The 22,721-nt window shown below is 49.4% G+C and overlaps 1 protein-coding gene across 4 annotated transcripts; it reads left to right on the top strand.

Moving 5' to 3' along the window:
- The first annotated feature begins 2,684 nt into the window (after positions 1-2,684).
- Positions 2,685-21,086, top strand: AMDHD2 (amidohydrolase domain containing 2). 4 transcript variants are annotated; one of them, XM_044433537.1, is made up of 12 exons: positions 2,685-2,763; positions 5,341-5,487; positions 7,150-7,286; positions 7,734-7,873; positions 10,080-10,134; positions 11,510-11,722; positions 13,438-13,526; positions 15,880-16,024; positions 17,190-17,297; positions 19,224-19,292; positions 19,809-19,910; positions 20,285-21,086. In XM_044433537.1, the coding sequence occupies exons 2-12, from the start codon at positions 5,405-5,407 to the stop codon at positions 20,371-20,373; spliced, it is 1,230 nt and encodes a 409-aa protein (XP_044289472.1). In that variant the 5' UTR covers positions 2,685-2,763; positions 5,341-5,404; the 3' UTR covers positions 20,374-21,086. The 4 variants fall into 4 exon arrangements, with proteins under 4 accessions (XP_044289472.1, XP_044289473.1, XP_044289474.1 ...); XM_044433538.1 differs by having other exon boundaries at positions 2,712-2,752; XM_044433536.1 differs by lacking the exon at positions 2,685-2,763 and adding an exon at positions 3,102-3,333.
- Positions 21,087-22,721: the final 1,635 nt, after the last annotated feature.

Raw genomic sequence — 22,721 nt, 5'->3', positions numbered from 1 at the left:
GGGAGCAAGGGATTGCCATGCATCTCCGTACAGCTTGGAAGCGGTGCAGTGTAGGGCCATAAGGATGGTGAGACTTAGGAAGCTGGGTCTTTTCAGCCTGGAGAAGAGGAGACTGCAAGGGGATCTGTTGGCGACATACAGGTACGTGAAGGGGTGTCACATGGAGGTGGGTAGAGACCTGTTCTCCCCTGCAGAGGAAGGCAGGACCCGCTCCAACCGAGCAAAGCTCAGGGAACCAAGGTTCCATTTGGATGCCAGGAAGCACTTCCTGACAGTTAGGACCCCGAGGGTGTGGAATGGGCTTCCACAGGAGGTGGTTGAGGCCCCATCGGTGCGGGTGTTCAAAGATAGGCTGGACGTCCACATGGTGGGCATGTTGTGAGTGGAGCCGGCTGGAGTTGGGGGTCAGACCAGGTGGCCCAGGAGCCCCCTTCTGGCTCACTCTGTTTCTATGTTTCTAATATTGCAGTTACAGCAATATTTGGGCATTATGCCTTCGCTGTCAAAACTACAGAGGAAATCCAAGCCAACAGCGAAGTTAAACAACCCTAAGCAAGGCATTATCATCATACAAAATCCGCCCCAAGGCTTCAATGGCTTTGGGGAGAGGATGCAGAGAGGATGCAAATCTTCTGTTAGCAAAGGCAGGGGCAGCAAAAGCAACACAGATTATTTTGCAGCATTCTGCAGTCTGAGTGACTCAGCCCTTGGCTCAAGCTGTTGCTGTCTTTGTCATGACAATATCAGAAGCCTTTATTAAAACGCCAGGCCTGTGGTCAGGAAATCCTTCAGCAGTGGATAAAAGACATCTTTTTCAAAGATGAGCAATGCTGATTGATGTTTTGTCTGCAGCCACCTCAGATCTTTATTGAATCTATGCAGTACTGCAACAGTCTTGCTGCCTATGCCATTATTTTAAATGTTCTCGACAAATTTTCCCCCAACAAAGCACTTTGAAAAATAGTGAAATGGAAAAGCATCACCAAGAAGGTTCTTGACATTAAAATGAGCATATAGTCCCAAAAATTAAGACAAGGTGTTACCAAAGCTGAATCTTCTGTATTTTCTAGTCACCCCTCCAAATCCAGATTGGATTCCAGTTTCCTTACCACTAAATTAGTTACCTATTTATTTTTGAGCCATCTGTGCCACTTACGCTAGCTCTGGGGACAGAAGAAAGCAGTTCACTGAAACCCTTGCCCTCAGTCCAGTTCAGTCAAAGTCCTGCCAATACATATTTGCCGAAAGGGCTTCATCAACACACACGAGCAAGCAGATAGGGAGATCAAGAGGCTTGGAACCTGAAGGCTTACAGAAGCACAACAAAATATTTGCAGGACCTAATGACCTCTCCCCAAAATACAGCTGAGTGGCATTCAGTTCCTCACATGTCCTGGGATAGCTGGGAAGGCCCCCTGAGACAGCCAGAGTATTGACAAGTCTGATTTAGTTTCAGGCAGCTTGCAATTTTGGATGACCAGGGGACTTCCACAGAGGACTGTCCTCTCTTTGAAGGGTTGTCCTGCCCAATCCACAAGCCACAAGAACTGTTGCCTGTCACCGCGAGCACCTGTACAACAGACTAATCAGGCAGGCAAGTTACATGCTCACAAGTCCACTCACATTGTAGTGAGATATATGGTTGGTTGGTTGATTTGTTTCTATCCAGACTTTTTTCTTGCAAGGAAAGGAACATAATCCTCCTCCTCTTCATTTTTTGCTCATCACAACCCTGTGAGGTAGGTTAGGTTGAGAGTTAGTGATTGGCCCAAAGTCACTCGCGGATCTTCATGACTGAGTGGAGAATCTGAATCTCCTGAGTTTCTCATCTCATCACTCCAACCACTACACCACACTGGCTTTCTTATAATTGGAAATTGTAATAATCGTTTCACATTTGCACTTAGCCATATAAATCAGCACGTGCAAAGTTTATGCAGATCACTGTCTTTTTTTGGGGGGGGTGTATTTTTTTTGGTTTCATTTGGTTTTTTGCCGTTCATACGAGGGTCACCCTATTGCTCGGTTTCTCATCAGCGATTGTGTATGCACTTCTAACATACAACTAGAGAGGGAAAGCTTTTGCTGCCTGTCCATGCAGGAGGAGCTGGACCTGTGGAATGCCTGCCTGCCAGAAGACAACTTCACAGGTCCATACAGTGTTGTGCAGATATGACTAGCAGGCCTAGTGAACCTACCACAGACATCCACGTGCAGTTGGGACACATTTTGTGCAGCTATATAAAAATAAACCTTTGTGGAAACTACGTTTTTCTGCAGAAGGGAGTGAGAACGTGCAACTTGTATCTTTTTCCGTGGAAATATTCCGGGAGGCGCTCACGCGTTGGGGATGCGGTTGGGGGAATGCTCCGGATCCCCGTGCAGTGGGAAAGAGATGCTGCAAATAACCCCAAAGAGAGAGACTGGCAAAAGCAGGCAAGCGCAGCCTTCCTTTGATTTCCCGGCTCCCCCGCCTCCCTCCAGCAAAGTGCACCGTCAGCCGCTCTCGCGGGCCGCGCCCCTCGCAGACTCAGCGGTCCTGTGACTCCTCGGAAGGGAGGGAACACCCGCCGCGGCTCCTGCCCGGCCTTTCCCTTCCCATCATGGAGGCTCCGCGGGGCCACTCACGTGGCCCTCGGGCGGGAAGCCCCGCCCCCTCGGCCGCCAGCTGATGAGAGATCACGTGGCCGGCATCCGGGCGAGGGCGAGCCGAAGGCAGAAGTTGGGCAGCCCGGGCGACGGAGGTCTCTTGGTGGGTGCTGGGTAAGGCCGGCCGTGGTGCTCCGCGCTGCTCTTCGGGGCGGGGTTGGAGGGGATCGGGGGGGGGGCTCCCCGCCGCCGCCGCCGCCGCCGCCGCCTGGATTAGCCTGTCTTTTCCGAGAGTGGAAATTCTAGCCAGTGGGAAGCGGTCCATGTAAATCTCATGTTAATATATGCAAATGTAGGCGGGCTGGACCATTAGCAGGCTGCGATCTTGTTGCATTATTCCGAGCAGAAGTGTTGCGCGGACCTCCCCCGCCCCGCGGTCCCTCCGCTCACCGGAGCGCTGGGGCCAGTTTGATCCTTGTCTTGGAAACACGAGGTGGGCACGGGGCGGGGAACAGCTTCGTGCATCGCATCGCAAGGTATTGCATTACAAAGACGGGTGAACCGCCTTTCCCAACAACGTTTTCAACAGCTGGTTTACAATACATGAAAAGGACAACAGAAGCAACCCTGAAAACAGTTTTGTGGAATTTTGATTGTCCATAATGAAGATATGATCCAACTTTGAATTTTGGATTTTTTTTTCTCATGGACTGGGGCGACTGGTCTTTGTGTCTTTTAGATCTGGTCAGTTCATGTCATTTTCCTATTTATTCATGGGTTCAAATTATTTTGTTCACAACGCTGCTGACAGTATGCAAAACGGCAATATTGATGCACCACAGTTAGGACTACTAAATCTAGTGGGATAAAAATTACTATGAGAGCCCCATAAAAGGCTTGCAGTGGGGGGCAGGGGAAAGCAACACATTCTGTGCCTTTTTAAAAACAAGAAGGGAAGGGTTTGACAGAGCTGCCCAGGAGGACATTCTGCAGAAAAGGCCCTGCCCTGAATATCAACCAGATTGTTCCTTGCCAGTTACCAGCCAATGTGTAGGATAGTGAAGGTGCTCAAACGGCCTGGGCAGCACCCCTTCAGATAATATGGTCCCAAACCATCTAGGGCCTTAAAGGTTACCAGCAGCACTTTAAACTGAGCTTTGTTTTATTGATAACCTTTCCAGCAAGATTTGCTTCCAAACCTTTTCACCAAGATTTGCTTGCTGATTGAAATCCATCATGAAGACAATATAATTAGGAATGTGTTGCTCGTGTAACTGGGACCATAGCCCAGGTTCCTGATTGCTCCTTGGAGAGGCCTTGGGCGGTTGGACTTGTGGGTGGCTGATGCCAAGCCGGCAGAGTTACTTCTTTCATTAAAACATAATGAAGACGAGAGTCGCAAGAAATTGAATGGGATGCCTAACGTTGTGCTTTTTCTGACTCTGTGCAGATTGTTTATTGCAGTTATATTGGAGGCAAGCAGATTTTAGGTTTGCAGGTTCACATTTTAAAAACTTAGAATCCTAGGGGGCACCAACCAGAGTTAGATGCAAAGCAGCTCTTGGGGTTGGGGAACACACGTCCCATAAGAATTAGGAGTAGGGCGCTTCTGAACTTCAGACGAAAATCACTGGAGCTTTCTTGTTCTTTGGTTCAGCAGCCTAATTGAGAAGTGGGAGTGTCTTTTGGCTGAGTCAGAAAACCTTGTTGATCTACTGCAGATCTGCCAGGAAGCCCAGATCTGTCTTCTGCCCACCACAGTTTTATAGCCAGCCTTTTAAAAAGATGTTTTTCTTGGCAGCTTCCAGCATATTTAAATGTAATCCATACATAGCAGTAGAACTACATAAAAAATTAAAAGCAGCATAGAAAAGCAATGTAAAAGTAGTTTCACGGGGAGCCTAGGGTACCTGAAAGATAACCAGTGCGGAGTAATACTTAATAGCATGGGTTTGGATCTTGGATGATCTGGGTTCGAGTCCCCGCTCAGCCATGAAGCCAAGTGGGCGACTTTGGGCCAGTCACAGACTCCCTGCCCAACCTTCCTCACAGGGTTGCTGTTGTGGGGATAAGATTGAGAGCAGGAGAAGAAGAATGATGTAAGTCGCTCTGCATTCTTTAAAAAAGAAAAAGATGGTATATAAATCTAATAAATAAAGTAACACTTGAGGATACTAGTTCAGCTTCTCAGGGAAGGGCATGTCACAAAGCTTTATTTCACACTGACATAAGACATTAGCAGTGGTATTGCTAGCCATATTTGGGTCCCAATCCCACAGGGCAGAAATCTGCACAACATTCTACTTAGAGAATCCTCAAACCAGTATATTGGAATATAAGTTTAATAAATCAATCAGTCAATCAATATTATTAGCATATATTGATTTCTATATATGCATGATTTCTAGAACAGGCTTGTATTTCACAGGAGGCAAAGCCAATTCCTTTCTCATCCAAAGGACTGCAAATAAAATACTCAAATAATTTGCACCTTGGGCACATGGCAGGGCTTTTGTCTCTGTTTAGTTGCCATGCAGGGGAGGAGACAGATGAGCGGAGGGTGTTTCTGTACAGGAGAAATACTTCCCTCCCCACCTGCAGTTGCCATGAAAATCAGCACCTGCATGTCAGTTAAAATATGCAAAATGCCCTCTGTGAACATCCCTGGGCTTGGAAGCCTCTGGGCTTGGGGCACCATAAACCTAACCAACACCTCCTTCCTTGCCTCTTCTTCCTCCCCTGTCGCCGTAGGTCACTTCCTTTCGTGTGACCTTGGGCCTGTCCTGTTCAGCCACGTCCCCTTCATGCTCGGACGATGCCATCGGACAAGTCTGCCTCGGATGCGCCAGTCTTCCAGTTTATCAACTGCCGGATTCTGAAGAACCATGAATTACAAAGGTGAGGCCATGTGGTTGCTGCTAGAGATGTGAAGGCCTGGAAGCAAAATGGGGAGAAAGACGGGGACACCTGCGATGGAGTGTAGGGTGGGAAATGTTTCTCTGTTCGTTTTTCAGATTTTTCCATTCGCCTCCCCCATGTGGTTTCTGGGCCTTCAGATCTCCGCTTTCTCGAAGGGCTCGGATTTGGGTTGCCCACACGAAAGAGGACAGCTGACCCCTTCCACTGGCTGCTTGAAGTGGCGCATGGGTGGGCCACAGGCGCAGGCCTGGGCCTGCATAGGCGCGGCAGGGAGGCCTTGGCGCTCCTGCCACGGGGGCCCTTCCAAAGCAGGATTCCCCTTTCTCTTTCAAAACAAGAGGCCGTTCCTTGGCTAAAGCTCTTCCTGCTCCAGCGTGCATGCAGCCACCGACAACTAGTGGAGGAAGACTCCTTCCAAGAGGCCTCCTTTTGACTCGCCCTGGGCCTCTCTCCTCTGGGTGGGCCCCCCTGAAGGCAAGTCTTCGCGGAACGCCAGCCCTTCCCTCCTGACGCCGTGTCATGGGGTCAAGGATCCGGCCAGTCTTGTCTGGCTCCTCTGACTGCCCCTCCACGTCCCTTCTAGTACATGAAGACCCTCAGCAGTTCTCAGGGGCCACCTTTACACCTGGAGACAGTGGCCTTGAGATAAGCTCCTCCACCTCCACCATCTCTGTGGAGGAGACCCGATTTCTGAGGCCTCACTCGAAGAGTCCGTGCCCCCCGTTCCCGAAAGACCTCCTGCCTCTTTCCTCCCCAGCAGCTGGCTGGAGAATACGGGGAACCAGAGGATTTATTTCTGGCTAAAGATGCGTAGGATCACATGCCAAGTTTGTGTTCCTCACATTTCTTATCTCTTGTTTCCAGCACTAAGATTTGCTTGGGTGTTTGGCAATCCCCAGAGCAGCAGCGGGGCGTGGGCTGGGGATTCATATTAAGCAAAGGAAATAAAAGAGAACGTGACGTTGCTCACGCTATTGTTGTTTTTCTGAGTTTAAAAACAGCCAGTGTGGTGGCGGCAGCTGCATGACAGTTTCTTGGCATTATCCAATAATATAAAGAGCCAGTCCCTGGTACAGAATTACAATCTAATGATTGTTTGTTGTTTTGCTATATATATTATATAAATATAATATTTTAATACCTTATTATTATTATTCTCTGCCTTTCTGGGGACAGAAACCAAAGCAGCTGATAATAGCCGCCTCCTTCTCCTCTCTATTTTATCCTGCCAAAACCCTATGACGCAGTTCAGACTGAGACTGAGGGATGGGCCCAAAGTCACACATTGAGCTTCATGGCTGAGCGAGGACTAGAACCCAGATGTTCCGAGTCCTAGTTCAATGCTCTAACCACTATACCACACTGTCTCTCAATGATGTGTTTCCAAGTATAACCGTTCACCTCAGTTTCATATATTTTCAGCCTAATGCATATATTTCAGCCTGATGCATATAGAAAGGATCTAAATCTGCTGGTCTAAGCTTATTTGAGTAATTAATAAGCAGCTATGTTAGCTGAGGAAATCTGGGAACTGTAGTAAGACACATTTTGGGGGTACCAGGTTGGGGGAGCTGAGCTGCTCCCCTGTCTCTGGTTAAAGGAACTGGGGCAGACTAAGTTACTGCATGTTTCTGTTTCCAGAGAGGACTTGTGGGTGAGAGATGGAAAGATCCTTAACCCCGAGAAGCTTTTCTTTGAGGAGAAGAAGTCTGCAGATGTCCAGCTTGACTGCAAGGGCAGCATCATCGCCCCCGGCTTCATTGATGTGCAAATCAACGGTAAGACCCTGAAGCTGTGCTGGGTACTTAAGCCCTGGTGACTCAAGCACTGCCGAAAATGCCTCATCATGCACCCTGCACATCTTGGACGGCACTGGCATCTGATCTGTCTTAACGCAACACCATGAAGTGTGACTGCAAAAGTGCAGCAGAGTCCGGTCTGTAGTTCTGTGGGCTGCAGTCTTGTTTGCTGCTTGTTTGTTGACAACCGTGAAAATTCCTTAGAATCGCTGCCGTCTTCTTGATTGTGTGCCGCATTTAAATTAATCTGTCATTCAGTTAAATTAATCTGTCTTCTACTTGCATTGTGAAGAGGTTGTAAAGGGCCCTTGCTAGAGCAAACAGGGGAAGGAGAACCTTCTTTTCAAAGATGGCGCTGCAAGCAGGGAGTCCTCTATTGCTCAGGTGCATAATAAGTCTCCTGCCACCAGTTTTTTCTCTGCCTAGGAGGTTTTGGAGTGGATTTTTCTCAGGCCACTGAAGAAGTGGGAGCAGGAATCTCCCTGGTTGGCCAGAAGATCCTGTCTCATGGAGTGACTTCTTTCTGTCCTACCCTGGTGACTTCCCCACCATCTGTATACCAGAAGGTAAGGAGGACAGGCCCTTCGGGTTGGTCCCTGTTGGTTTCTCAGGAATTCTACTTGCTGCTTGCTGACGTTACAGAGGCTGCTGCAGGCCTGGGGGCAGCCTGTGAGCCAAACAGAACGGAACCAGGAATGGCAGCCTCCTGGGGCTTGGCCATCCCACTGCAGTTTGGGTTGCAGGTTGTGCTTCTGTCCACTTCTGACCTCTTTTTGGCTCTTGTTGGAGCTGGTTGCTCTTCTTCAAAAGGCGCGTTGTGTGGTACTGCACAGTTTTGCGAAACTCATCCTAGTGATGGAGGGAGGAGCACCACCGTCTTCCCTGCAGGTGTTTAGGGCCACAGTTCTAGTCCCCCCTGACTATTGCCAAGCTGGCTGAGGCTGATGGGAATTGTAATCCAAAATGTCTGGAGGGGGTGCAGTTGCCTACCCCATTTGTAATGTTACCACTATCCAGGAACTGGTTTCCTCTGCTGCCCTTTTCACAGCCCTTCTCTCCCTTTCAGGGTCGGTGTGCTTGATGTGTATTGACTCCACCACTCCCTGCCAGCTTGGAGCTTTTATCACATTTTATGATGTGATTTGTACCCTGCCTTTCTGCCAAGAAAGCTGAGCTCGTGGCATCCAATTATTGTAGGAAATAAAATAAAGCCCTGTTTAAAACACTAATAAAACAAATACTTTGTTATATTTATATGCTGCTCCATAGCCTGGAGGCTCTCTGGGCGGCTTACAATAAGATCCATAAATATCCAACATCATACTGTAGAACAAGAAATTAACCAATAAAATCAGATGTGCAGAAATAAAATCCAAAATTATATAACGGGGTGGCCAAACTGAGGCTCAGGAGTCACGTGTGGCTCTTGGAGTTTATTTTGAGGCTCACAGCTCACCGCCCACGGCCACCAGCTGGGGATGCCCACTGCCCACTCCCCTCCTGCAGCCACAGCCCGCAGGCGGCCACTTGCTGCCCAGCGCCTGCCTCCGGCTCTCGAACAGCTGAGATTTACCGACTGTGGCTCTTTGCTGAGCAAGTCTCGCCACACCCGTTATATAATATACAACAAAAGGCAAAATGCCAAATGCAAAAGAAGCATAGTAAACAAGCAGCAATAAGTAACAACAAATGTATTTTAATACATACTAAAAATACAGGTAACAAAGTGCCCTCACAATAAAATAAAACAGCACTCGACACAGCAGAACTGACCAAAATAGCATCTTTTATCAATGTATGTTTCTAATTTAACATTTTCGATGGCACATATTATGTGGCCTGCAGGGGGTACTGCAATGGCTTTGTTTCATGCATGCTTTTGCAGGAACGCAGGGCTGCACCAGAGCACCATCCTCATGCTTTGCCAAAGAGGACACTGCACCTTTTGCTCATGTAAAGGGGGAGCAGGGCAGAGAGGAAGCACTGGTGAACAGCTGCGGGTGCAGTCACAGGGGGTGTGATAGAACCACATGTGCGGGGATAGTAAAACAATAATCATACGGCACAGTGAGTCACAGTGACTCTGCCCACCTTTGGACTGAGACCTGGGAGATCCGGTTCTTGTCGCCACTCAGCTGTGTATCCCATTAGGTGACTTTGAGCCAGTCAGAGACTCACTCCAATCGATCGTCAGCATGTGCTGCAACAGCTTGGCCCAACCTGGCGGTCTCTAGGTGTGCTGGATTTCCGCTTCCATCATCCCCAGCCAGCATGGCCAATAACATGCCCGGTGGCACAGGATGGTCTGCTGTTGGACTGGGGTGGAAAGGAGTATTCTGGAAGAGAACATGGCTGGTTGGCGGAACGCTGGCGAGTTCCACGTGGCAGCTTTTTGTGGTGTGTGCCACTCGTCACACCGAGTAAAATCTATGCGTGTCTTCGTGCAGGACTAGCCACTCTGAGAGCAGCACATTGGTGTAGAGGGATCACTGACCTGAGCCACCTCTCCTGAACGTCTGGGCAGGCAACGGCTCGAAGCTGCAGGCAAAACGGCTGGGTGTCTCTCTGGGCAGACACAGATTTTCTGGGTTCAGAAGAGGCAAGCGGCTGCAGCCAGGAAGTGTTGAGTTTTAGATCCCGGAGAGCTGGATTCAGTCCGGCCCACTCCTCAGCTACTCCGCAGTATCCCTGAAAGCCGGCACGGAAAGGCTTGTGCTTAGACATGGCAGAAATGACTAATGATGACATCTCTGATGACTCCTCCCCTGCCAGGTTCTGCCGCAGATCTCCGTGAGAAACGGGGGGCCCCATGGAGCGGGCATTCTCGGTGAGTGAGGGGCGTGGGCGCGGTGCTCACCCTCTGCCAGCGCAGGGGCCAAGTTCAATTTCAGGGACACTCTTGGGGGACACCTTTCGGAGTGGGTGGGGCTGAAGGCAAAAGGGCGGGGCCAAAAGACCAGACATACTGGCGTGTTGACACTCAAAGCTCATCACCTCTGGGAGAGACGTTTCAGCCGGTGTCCACCGGGCCAAGTCGCACACAATCTGGGAAACCCCGAAACAGCAGGTGGGCAGCTGTGGAAAGGAGAGGGAGGCTTCTGGGGAACCTCAGAGCAGCCCTGCCGTGTGTCCTGTCCGCTGGCCCATGTGCCTGGTTCCCTGTGCAGGGGTGGGCTTGGAGCAGGAGGACTGGGCCCCATTCTTCAGGGCCAGGAGGCTGCCGGACAAACGTCACTCGCAGCTCTGGCTACATCATGGTCAGGGCCACCTGTTTCTTTATTTAAAGTTCTTGTATCCCACCGTTCACAATGTATCAGGGTGGCAACACAGTGAAATAGAAATATAAATAATATAAATATGGTACAGCATCACCAACAAATAAAATCCAAAGCGAAAACACAAATTAACATTTCAAATAATGGGAAAAAGGGTTTGGCCTGGCCCCAAAAAGGAAGAAGCATCAGTGCCAGGCACACCTCTCTGGGAAGCGAGTTCCAAAGAGAAGGCCTTCTCCGGGCCGCCGCTTTGCTGCTTGTCTCTCCCACACCGCACTGCGGCCGTCTGTGTAGCTTGGAGGATGCGTGGCGGCAGGGGAGGCAGAGCCGTTTTGTCCTGATCTGAAGCGCACTAGCTCAAAAGTGCAGCTGCCACGGTTCGGACCTCCCTTGGCATGACGGTCCCGTGCGATGTGAGCGGATGCAGGTCGTTCAGTGCCTGCATTGCGAATAATTCTCAACGTCATGTGAGGGAGAGGCAGGGTAAGAGGAAGGGAAGGGAACTGAACCCCACTGAGCCAGTTGCTTGGTGCCTTGTGGGGGGGGGGTGCAGGTGATGGCAAAGTGTACAAACGCCCTCCCCAAAGGTGGGTGGGTAACTGTTCAGAACAAGGGCCAAACCACATTTTGGAGAAGTGGTGGGTGGGGCCAAAAGCAAAGGGGTGGAGCCGAACTGATCAACATTCCCAACATCTTCAAGCTTAACGCTCTTGCTGCCAGCAAGGAAGGCTCAGGAGAGGCCTTTGGGGCATTTAGATTGTGGGGGGGAACTGCTTAAAACCTGAGAAACCGCCATGCAGCCGGTGGTCAGCCCGTGAAGGGCGGGTGGCTCTCGCGGGGCAGGGCTCAGACCCCGTGCAGCCCAGATTCAAACCCTGGGCATGTTCTGCTGTATTCCTGCTGCCACACTCCTCTCCCTTCCCTCAGGGGTTCATCTGGAGGGTCCTTTCATCAGCAAGGAAAAGAGAGGGGCTCACCCGGAGCAGTACCTTCGCACCTACGAGGCAGGTGCCTTCCAGGATCTGCTTGCCACCTATGGGTCCTTGGACGGTGTCCGGATTGTCACCTTGGCCCCTGAGATTGGACGCAGCAGTGAGGTGATCCGCGAGCTCTGCAAGCGGGGCATCTGTGTGTCACTAGGTAAGTGTCATCCCCGGACTTTCTTGGGTCTCAGGTAGATAGTCAATCCTATATTCAGCAACTGTTTCAAAACCATCACGCTGAAAAATGATGTGTTTGCCCCTCTGGAGAAGGAATAAGGGATTTTTCAAGGTGTTTTCCAGGTTCAGTTATTAAAATGTCCCAGCATGAACTGGACTGTGAAGTCAGGGGCTGTGACAGTGCAAAGCAAAGAGCAAGGGTTGCTTATCCGAAATAGCTTCCCCAACTTGATGCTGTCCACAGATGGTGGGCTTCAGTCCCCATCAGCCCCAGCCAGCATGACCAGTGGTCAGAACTGCTGGGAGTTGTGGGCTGAAATATCTGGTGGCCTCCAGTTGGGAGAGGTTGATTTAAGAGGTGGATATCCCACCTTCAAGGCAGCTTATGCATGCATTTGAACAAATTTGTTTCCAGAACCACCTCCAGGTTTCTGCTCGTAGATTAGGCACAAATGGACTAACTCCCTCATCAGGGGCCCGAGGCCTTTCCCGGAGGACAGAGTCCTTTGGCTCACACGATCAGAGCAGAATAAGCGTGCGTACCCTCGCCCAAACACAGACCTGCATTCCCAGAAGAGTTACTGTGTTCACTTGGTTGTCCGAGGAGTAGCTGAGCAGATGAGGAAGCATTTCCACGGCGTAGCCTGTTTGAGCCAGTTGTTTGCAGGCATGCAAATACTAAGAGGGGGAGCGATCCACTGGCTGCCGATGCTACAAAGGTCCCTCGCCGTGCCTGAAGCGGTCCGGATCCCAGTGGACATGTGGTTCTCCTCCGAAACATGGTGTTCTGCCTTCTCCTCTCCCTTGACTACGGCCGTGGGGCAGTAATAGCTGAAGGACGCGGGCAAGCTCGCTATTGCATAAAGGGTGGCATTTACCAAGGTGTGCCGGAGAAGCACCCTGATGGACAGAGTGGGCGATCAGTGGAGAACCTCGTGGTTGTGTCCAAAGGCAGCAGCTGCTGAGGTGGGTGGGAAGGGGCCTTGGCGCTGTGGACCATGCTGAGCACATGTGGAAGTCAGCCCGGGGCCTGCCCTGAGCCCTCGGGATGCCAGCGTCAAACAGCTCTACTCCATAGAGGCCCTTTGATTGCCTGTATATAAAATGACCCTTGAAACCAGAAATAGCAAGGCAAAAATTGGGAGGGGGGGTCATCCTGTAGGCCTGGTGAAAATGTTTCATCATACAGTAGGACCCCTGTATCTGCAGGGAATAGGTCTAAGCCCCCAGTGGATGCTTGAAACAGCAGGACCCCCACAAAAATGGAAAAATTGTGAATACTTCTGGGGAAAAACCATGACTCTGTCTGGGCATGCCACACTCTTGATCTCAGCACTAGACAGTTTCACTCACATGTTTTGTCTCTCAGTGGGCGCAAAGACTTGAAATATTCACAGATTTTTTCTGGATATATTGGCAGATTTTTTTCTAGCAATCTACCTGTATATGCTGGCCCTTGAAACCAGAAACAGCGAAGCAAAAATTGGGGGTCATCTTTATTTTTTATTTATATTTATTTTATTTATTTATTTATTAAAACATTAAAAAGAGGCGGCTTACAACATTGAATACAAAATACATTAAAACAATCTTGGATGCCAACATATGACCAACGGCAGAAAACCACTCAAAATATCGACCTTGTCTTATACTTGAGTCGCCTGATATACCAGTATGTCCCTTCTTCCTTTCCAGGTCACTCCATGGCCAACCTGTCTCAGGCCGAGGAGGCTGTCCGGCACGGGGCCACCTTCATCACACACCTCTTCAATGCCATGTTACCTGTGAGTCGCTTGTTTTTCAGAAGCATGTCTCTGGCCCTTCTGGCTGCAGGGCTGCATCTGCCCACCGGCAGGCAGGACCGTGATGTCTTGGGGTGAGCTGGAGGGTTGCTAGGCAGCTTCAGGGCTCTGTCTTGTTCTGCTATTGATTGATTGATTGGGTGATTTTTTTTTAACCCTCCTTTCAGACCAGACTGCCTCCCAAGGTGGCTTATGATGTTAAAAAATAATTTATAATTAAACATCCACACACACTAGAGTAGTTAATGATTTAGTACCAAATGCAGACGGGAATACATTTCTTTCTGGGGGCGGTTGCTTTTCAGAGCCAGCAGTGATGAGGTCATCTGCATCTCCCTGGGGAAGAGCATTCCAAAGGTGGGGGGCCAACACTGAGGAAGCCCTGCCTCTAGTATCTGCCAGCTGAGTGGCTCCCGCTGGCAAGCCAGAGAGTGGGTCCTCTACTCAGGCTTATACAGATATAGGCAGTCCTTCCAGTAATGTGGCTCAGTGTCTTCCCACTGGAACCAAAATAAATGGTGCAACTAAGGAGGCCTGCAAAAATGTGTCTGATTTAGGGCACAGAATGTTAAACTCGACACAGAGCGGGCTGTTGAGTGAAGACTACACAAATCTACCAAGGTAACATGTTTTAGACCATGGGTCCTCAAACTATGGCCTGCGGGCCGGACCTGGGCTGCCTCAGAGGTTTTGGACTCGCTGGCAAGGCAACGGCTTTTTGGACTTGCTCAGAGAAAACCATCTCCGTGCGAGCAAGCTGCTGCCTTGCCCTGCGTGCCCACCCCCCGTCCCCTCACCAGCCTGCGCCTCCCTCCAGCACCGCCTTGGCAGCCCACTTCCACCGCCGGCACCTTTCAACTGGCCCCCTGTTGAAAAAGTTTGAGGACCCCTGTTTTAGACTGAGGTGGACAAAAAAAAAAAAAATCTCCAGATGCTTTGAAGTTCAGCTCCCAGAATTCCTGACTGTTGGCCATGTTGGCAGGGGCTTCTGGGAGTTGAAGTCCAAAGCATCTAGAGATCTACCATCTGTTCATCCCTGGTTTTAGATCAGGGGGAAACCAGATTCCATTCTTCATTTGGTTTCTTTGTTGGAAAGATTTTTTGGCCTCCCTTTGTTAAAAACTGTTAGGATTGCATATAAGAGCAATCCTAACTATGAAAACTATGTTTTTAAAAACATAGTTTTTAAAAACTATGAAACTACTATATATTGGTATGTATGAAACTACAATATCATTGTTGTTGTTGTTAGTCATGAAGTCACGTCCGACCCATCACGACCCCATGGACAACATTCCTTCAGGCCTTCCTGTCCTCCACCATCCCCTGGAGTCCACTGAAGCTCATACCGACTGCTTCAGTGACTCCATCCGGCCACCTCATCCTCTGCCACCCCCTTCTCCTTTTGCCATCTATTGTTCCCAGCATTAGGCTCTTCTCCAGTGAGTCCTTCCTTCTCATTAGGTGGCCAAAGTATTTGAGTTTCATCTTCAGTATCTGGCCTTCTAAGGAGCAGTCAGAGTTGATCTCCTCTAGGACTGACTGGTTTGATCACCTTGCAGTCCAAGGGACTCGCAGGAGTCTTCTCCAGCAACATACTGGTTACCATAAAACAGGACAGCAGCATGACACCCAGGGAAAATAAAGTTTAACCTGGTAGTTCACATTCTACACTGGAAACCTTGGGCAAATGAAATGCTCTCCCCTCATACCTGATTGGCATCATGGCTGGCCCCATGACTGGTCGGATGCCATGGCCGATGACTCTCCCAGAGGGGATGGGGCTCTCCATAAATGGGATGCTAGGACTGAAGCTGTGTCTCTCTTTCCACCTGTCTGGCCCCAGCTAACAGCTTGGAGAGGACCTGGGAGAAAACTTCTCCGATGGGTGGAGAACCACAGGACTGTGGGCCAGATCCAACATGCCGGGGATCCCAGGTCTAGCCTTCCAGGCGTCCACAGATGGTCTTGCCAACTGCTGGTCATTCCCTGACATTTCTGTTCCTTTTTCCCCATCCTAGAAGGCTCAAATGCCTCTCCTCAGACTGACTTACAGGAAGCGCCTGAAGCTAAAATCTGCTGGTGTTTTGGGCCCTGCCTTCCACAGGAATGCTGTTCCCCGGGATTTCTTTGAAAAGGAATTCAGTCCCTTGGTCCGAATGACACGCAGCCTTTGTGCTGTCACTTAGTGGATGCAGGATGGGCCTGCCTGGATACTGCATTCCTGATGTGATCACAGGCCCTGGCCCCGTGGACACGCTGTAGTCCGGCTCTTCTGCAGAGAAGGACTGGACCAGACCAGACCCTTGTGCCGATCCGTGTTTTGTCCATGCAGTTCCACCACCGGGATCCTGGGATCGTGGGGCTCCTCACCAGTGACCAGATTCCCCCAGGCCGGCAAGTGTTCTATGGCATGATATCAGACGGGATCCACACAAATCCTGCAGCTCTGCGAATCGCACACCGGGCTCATCCTAAAGGTTTGTTGTCATTCGATAGGAAATGACAAGTAGCAGTTTGGACCTTGCTTAATGGGGATCCTTACTGGATGCGTTGCTGCCCCGTTGCTGGCTGTAAATACAGGAACCCGCCTGCTCTACGGGGCGTGCTAGGGAGACGAGATCGAATCGCGAATACTTCTGCTGGAGGGATCAGAAGTGGGCTTCTTACATTTGAAGACCACTTTGCTCTCTTTGCTGCATCAGGTGGAATAATGGCCATGCTCTGTTTACACATGTGTGTCCAGAGGTGTATCTCTCTGGATCCACATCCACCAACTGAGGATAGCACATCATGCATTGGATGAACTGGATCTGTGCCCCAAGAAGCTTGCACCATAATCAGTCTCTCAGGGTGTCACCAGGTTCTCCATCGTTCCAGGTTCAGTTGCAGCAAGGAATCTTGTGGCACCTGAAAGGCTGACAGGCTTATGGGGGCACGTGCTGTCATGGACTGAAGCCCACCTCAGTGGATTGAATGAGTGACTTTCGCTCTGCCACTGCAGCCCACAGCAGCGTGCACTTCCATCCCAAACCAGGACGCCAGACCAGAGCATTTGAATCTGCAAATCTTGGTATGTCCAAGCTTGGCTGAAAAAGACTTCAGTCTGAAATGCTGGAAAGCCATTGCCAGCCAGTACAGACTGGGGCCAGGCAGCTAGAACCAGAGAGAGGGGATGACCCCACTGGCTGAGCCCTATAGAGGTAGAAAGACCTCATTGGGGCAGATGAAACTCATCTGCCTTCTCTATGTGGGGAAGATGAAGGACAAGCCAAGCAAATCTGGTGCTTTTCTGGTTTTGCTTATCCCTCACTGAGAATGCATCCGCTGATCCTCCATCCTCAACCAAAAGGGGATTCCTGTGTACCCCACTCTCCCTTCTTTGGGAGTGCAAGTGGCACACAGAATAATCCTTGTGTTACCTCTGATGGAGCTTAACCAGGAGATCCTTCTCCTTTACTTGAAAGTCCACCTGTAGGTCACCCAGCCAGGGAGTGCAGCTTGAAGAAGGGACAGCGCTGGGGGCAGAGACACTACAGAGCTACATGGACTGGAGGCCCGGCCTGGGATAAGCCAGCCCGCTGTGTCCCCGGCTCACTTGTACGACCAGACCAGGATTAACCTGAGCCAATTTTATATCCTTAGGGCTGGTCCTGGTGACAGATGCCATCACTGCCATGGGGCTTGCCCCAGGCAGACATACCTTGGGCCAGCAAATGGTGGAAGTACATGGCCTGAATACCTACATTGCAGGTGAGTGCCCTGCAGTCCAGGTGTGGGGAGGGGGGGAGGCCCTGGAATATTCTCTTCTGCACAGCACTGTAGTTTTGAACAACAAGAGCCCTTGAAAGCCCAGGCCTGGGAGACACAGAAGGGGCCTTCCTGTATGCATGAGGACGCCAGGGACTTGGTCTTGCAGATGGAAAATGTACCACGGTGTTACTGCTGCCATGAGCACCGTCAGTGCGTCAGTGCAGACCAAAAGTCCCCCGCAGCAGAAGGGAAGCACAGGGATCAGACTCTGAGTCACATGGCGGACTCGGGCTTCCTCTGCAATGCAGCACTGTCTCAGTTCTGCTGGGCAAATGTGTGTCATTTTTCAGTGCTGATGTGCACGCCAAGGACTATAAGAAAAAGTACACACTGGCTTGTGTACACAGCGTATGCCAATAGCATGGACCGTAGGATCACAGCTGCTATCTGGAGTGATTCCAAGGGCTTCCAGATGTACTCTGTACATAGACGTGTGTGCGTATGTGTGGCACAGCCACATGTAAATCACGTATGCACTGGGTTTCTACATGTATGCACTAACCTATGGTTTCTTTAACCCATGTTTAAACAATGGTTTGTTGTTCTACCCAGAGTTTGCTTTGGACGGGGTTTTTTATTCAGACCTGTGTTGTTCATTTTTCCCCCTTTGCCAGCTCCCTCCCTGTATTCCAGATGCCTTTGGGATGGTGTCGTGCTGAGACATAATGGGATGGATTCCTCCCCCTCACACACACACTATTGCTGAAGCCTGGAGAAATAACCCATGAACAACTTACATTTCTAGGTGAATACACAACAGCAACCCATGGTTTCAACAAAACAGACTTCACAATCTGACAACAAACCATGGGTTGTTCATTGTTAACAAACCATGGTTAGTTAGCATGGCTGCATTCACACATAGCCACCCAGAATTCAACAATCCAACAGAATTCAACAATCCAAACCATCAATAAGTATTATGCATGAATTAGATCACTGTGTGTGTGATTTTGAATCGGGGAGGATTTTGCTGCTCTAACTTGATGGAGATCTGATTTTGCAACTGTTTTGATTTACATTTAGTGATTTTTTTAAAGTATGCCATGTTAATTTTATATGCTGTATAAATATCTGCACAGTTTTCCCAACAGGAAAAAGTAGTTGAATTCAAAAACTTAATTAAGGCAGTGGGAAAGTTCCATAAAGGAACCTTACAGTGCAATCCTATTTGTGTCTGTTCTTACATTACATTTATACCCCACCTTTCTTGCTTTTGCAAGGAATTCAAGGTGGCTTACCAGACTCTTGTCCTCTCCATTTTATCCTTACAACAACCCTGTGAGGTAGCATAGGCTGAGAGCTAGGGACTGGCCCAAAGTCAACCCCTGAGCTTGATGGCTGAGTGGAGACTACAAACTGGATCTTCTGTATCCCAGTCCGATACTCTAACCACTAGGCAATGCTGGCTCTCAGAAGTAAGTCCCATTAGGTTCAGTGGGGCTGACTCGCATATCAGTAACCACAGGATTGCAGTTTTAGGGTTATGCAAATTGAGGATTATGTAATCCTATGCAAATTGGGATAGAAGAAGGCCTACAGCTCCTGGCTGTTTGGGCTGAGGCATGCTAGGAATTGTAGCTCTTCTGTATTTTAACTCACACAGGACTGTGCCTTTCGTGTTGTTTCACTGCACATTCAGATGTACCCAAAGCAATATTTGGACTTTTACTTTTTTTTTTTTGCATTGGAACCCTGGCAACTTTTTTAAAACAGGACAACTCAACAGCACATGATTCCCTTAACTTTTACTTTGAGGTGGATAGCACAGTCATGTTGGCTTGGAAGTCCCATTTGGATTATACATTCTCCTTTTTTAAAACATGATGATCCTCCTTTTCGGTACCTTTGCCCTGCTTTTTACAGGGACCAAGACCCTGAGCGGCAGCATTGCAACCATGGACATGTGTGTCCGACACTTCCGGGATGCCACAGGTAAGACCTCTTCCTCTATGTGCCAGACCCACCTGGATGGAAGCTTGCCATTGTCACTGGCAGCCAGAGGGTGCTTGACTTGCTTTTCTCACTGGGGCCCAGAGAGGGACTACCTGCGTTACGGGGCTCCTGTTTAACCCTGAATCACCAAGCACCGCACTGGGTTGATCCCTGAGCGCTTGTCGGAAGGATGGGATATTCATGTTTGCAATAAATAAGTAAGAACTACGTTATCTGTGAAATACTGTGTGCATTGCAGGAGGGGTGAGTTGGAAAGGAAAAGCTGTTCCATGAAATGCAGGAGCAAAATGTTGCTCTGTGAGGTTTGCATAAGTTGCAGGCCAGGTGTTCAAAACTTACTTTGCACTTCCATTTTGCCCTCTTATAACAGCAGTCACTCTAGGCCCGTTCGGGGTTGGGAACCAAATCCACCTCTTCTAGGGTTCTGTTCTGGCCCTTCAGGGCTGCCCAGATAGCCGTGGCCCCTTCTTCCACACTATATTCGCTTTTTTGCAGGGTGTTCCATAGAAACAGCGCTAGAAGCAGCGTCTCTCCATCCTGCCCAGCTCTTGAAAATTGAGGACAGAAAAGGCACCTTGGATTATGACAGTGATGCAGGTAATTTGCATGAATGGGGATGGGTGCGGGGAGAGAGACAGAGGGAGACCCGGCCTCCCACCCAGAGCCCTTTGGGGTCATCCTCTTTCCATCTCTGGGCAGTGTTGTAGTAGAATCAGGGCTTACAACAGGGGTGTTGAACCTTTTTCACCTGAGGACCAAATTCCATTTCAAAGAGATTCTCGGGGGCCGCATTCTGAGGACAAAATTCCCCAAAGCCTCCATCAGTCTCTGGGCCTGGATGTGTGTTCACGTGTACATCCCAGTGGGCCTTCTGCTTGTCCTATATGTAAAAACGTGAAACGGCAAAGAGTGCCTTTGGCCCAAGGGCTTCTGCTTCCTCTGCAAAGGACGTCATTTCCTGTTCCCCACAGATTTCCTGCTGCTGGACAACAGCCTCCACGTCCAGGCTACCTACATTGCAGGAGAGCAGGTCTGGCGAAACAGCAACTTTGTTTTCTGAACCCGGAGCCGAGCCCAGGACAGGCAGCCCTTGAATTTGGAGGCTGAGAGAGAGATTGTGGCCCTCAGGCCAGCGCTTGTCCCCAGAGACCTTCGGCCGCTCTCTCTTTCTCTTTTTCGCTTCCTTTTTCTCTCTCGCTGCGGCAACCTCTGTGGAAGAGCCAGCAGTGGCAGTCCCAGTTTCTGTTCACAAGGCGCGTCCTCCGATGAGTCGTGTGTTTCCTGGGAGCCTTGGTGGGACTGTCTGATGCTTTCTGTCCTCCCAGACCTCTCCTGGCTGCCTCTCAAGTGCCGGCTTCGGGGCCTTCTTGCCAAGAGAGAGGAAGCTGCTCTCATGCACTGTGTGAACACAAAGGCCTGGGACACACAACACAGCTGAACCAACAAGCCTGTCCCTAGAGGAGAGAGCCCCTGCCGTTTCCGCCCCACAGTGCCTCTCTCCTGGCCTTCAACTCTGGCACCTCTTCACGCTGGCACGGCGGGCGCCTTTTTTGATGATCATTTGCCTTATCGATCGCCATTTAACGTCAGCCATGGCCGTTGAGGAACTCCAGTTCTCATCCTGTGTGTTTACAGAGTGTATGTTGCAGCCAGAAATGGTATGCAAAGGGAGTTTCCATGCTGGGAGTTGTAATCTGACACAGCTGCAGGATAGCAGGTTTGGGCTATCTGGCGTGCAAAATTACAATAAAGTGTTTTTAAAATGGTTTTAAACGCATCAGTAGAGTTAAGAAATAAACAACACTCACTAGTAGGGGGAAAGTCCATTTCAGCAAACTGAGGAGTCAATTTAAAAGAACAAAATCTATCTGAACAAGAACATAGAATCATAGAATAGCAGAGTTGGAAGGGGCCAAGAATGCCATCGGGTCCAGCCCCCTGCTAACGTAGGACACCAAGTCTCACCATCCCACCCAGATAACTGTCCAGCCTCACCTTGAATGCCTCCAGTGTGGGAGAGCCCACCACCTCTCTAGGCAGCTGGTTCCACTGCTGTGTTGCTCTGAAAGTGAGGAAACTTTTTCCTGATGTCCAGCCTGAATCTGGGTTGCTGCAGCTTAAATGGATTATTCCGTGTCCTACATTCCAGCATTAGTAAGAAAAGATCTTGACCTTCCTCTTTCTGACAGCCTTTGAGGTACTTATAGAGGGATATCATGTCTCCCCCTCAGTCTTCTCTTTTCAAGGCTGAACATGCCCAGTTCCCTCAGTCTTTTCATAGGGCAGTGTTTCCAAACCCTGGATCATTTTTGTCACCCTGTGCTGGACCCTTTCTAATTTACATGCATCTTCCTTAAATCTTGGTGCCCAGAACAGGAAACAGTCTTCCAGGTGAGGAGTATAGAGGAGCTACCACTCCTCTATACTCCTCACCTGGTAGCTCCTCTATACCAAGTGGTAGCTCCTCTATACCACTAGTGAGGAGTATAGAGGAGCTGCCACTTCTTGTGAGCTGGAAGTAATGCTTCTGTTAATGCAACCCAAAATAGCAATTGCCCTTTTGGCAGCTGCATTACTTGGTTGGCTCATGTTTAGCCTGTTGTCCACAATCACTCCAAGATCTTTCTCTTCTTCAGTTCTGTAGAGCCATGTATTCCCCATCTTGTATCAATGCCTTTGGGTTCTTTTTTCTAGGTGGAGGACTCGACACTTGTCCTTGTTGAATTTCATTCTCTTGGTTTCAGCCCAGTGTTCATCAAGATCACCCTGGATCTTATTTATTTATTTATTAATTAAAACATTTTTATGCCGCCCCATTCACCGAAGCCTCGGGGCGGCTTACAACATTCTGTCTTCTAGGGTATTTGCTATTCTACCCAGTTTTGTATCATCTGAGAATCTGATTATCTTTCCTTTTTCTCATCTAAATCATTAATAAAGATGTTGAAGAGCACTGAGCCCAGGACCGAACCCTGAGGCACCCCACTAGTTACCTCCATCCAATTTGAGAAGGTGCCATTGATGAGCACTCTTTGTGATTGATGTAGCAGCCAATTTTGGATCCACCTAATAGTTTTTCCAACTAGTCAAGGTTTTGCTAATTTGCTTATCAGAATGTCGTGTGGCACTATATCGAAAGCTTTGCTAAAATCTAGGTGGATTATGTCCACAGTGTTCCTTTTATCCATTTGGGAGGTTCCCCAGTCAAAAAAATGAGATTAAATTAGTCTGACAGTATTTATTTTTGATAAATCCATGCTGGCTTCTATTAATCACTGCATTTTCTTCAAAATGCTTGCAGATGAATTAATAATTTGCGCCAGAATTTTTCCAGGGATTGACATCAGACTAACTGGTCTATAGTTCCCAGGTTCATCTTTTTCCCCCATTTTGAAGATAGGGACAACA

This window comes from Varanus komodoensis, unplaced genomic scaffold, assembly GCF_004798865.1.
Source record: "Varanus komodoensis strain SLA01 unplaced genomic scaffold, ASM479886v1 scaffold26, whole genome shotgun sequence".
Taxonomy (NCBI): domain Eukaryota; kingdom Metazoa; phylum Chordata; class Lepidosauria; order Squamata; family Varanidae; genus Varanus; species Varanus komodoensis.
Note: the sequence above shows the minus strand (reverse complement) of the source record. Positions and strands in the feature narration are given on the sequence as shown.

Bases quoted from the DNA above. Each gene is read 5' to 3' on its own strand.
- AMDHD2 (XM_044433537.1), top strand. From the start codon at position 5,405: ATGCCATCGGACAAGTCTGCCTCGGATGCGCCAGTCTTCCAGTTTATC. The intron at 10,135-11,509 runs GTGAGTGAGGGG...CCCTTCCCTCAG, and splicing joins CCATGGAGCGGGCATTCTCG to GGGTTCATCTGGAGGGTCCT. The intron at 19,911-20,284 runs GTAATTTGCATG...TGTTCCCCACAG, and splicing joins GGATTATGACAGTGATGCAG to ATTTCCTGCTGCTGGACAAC.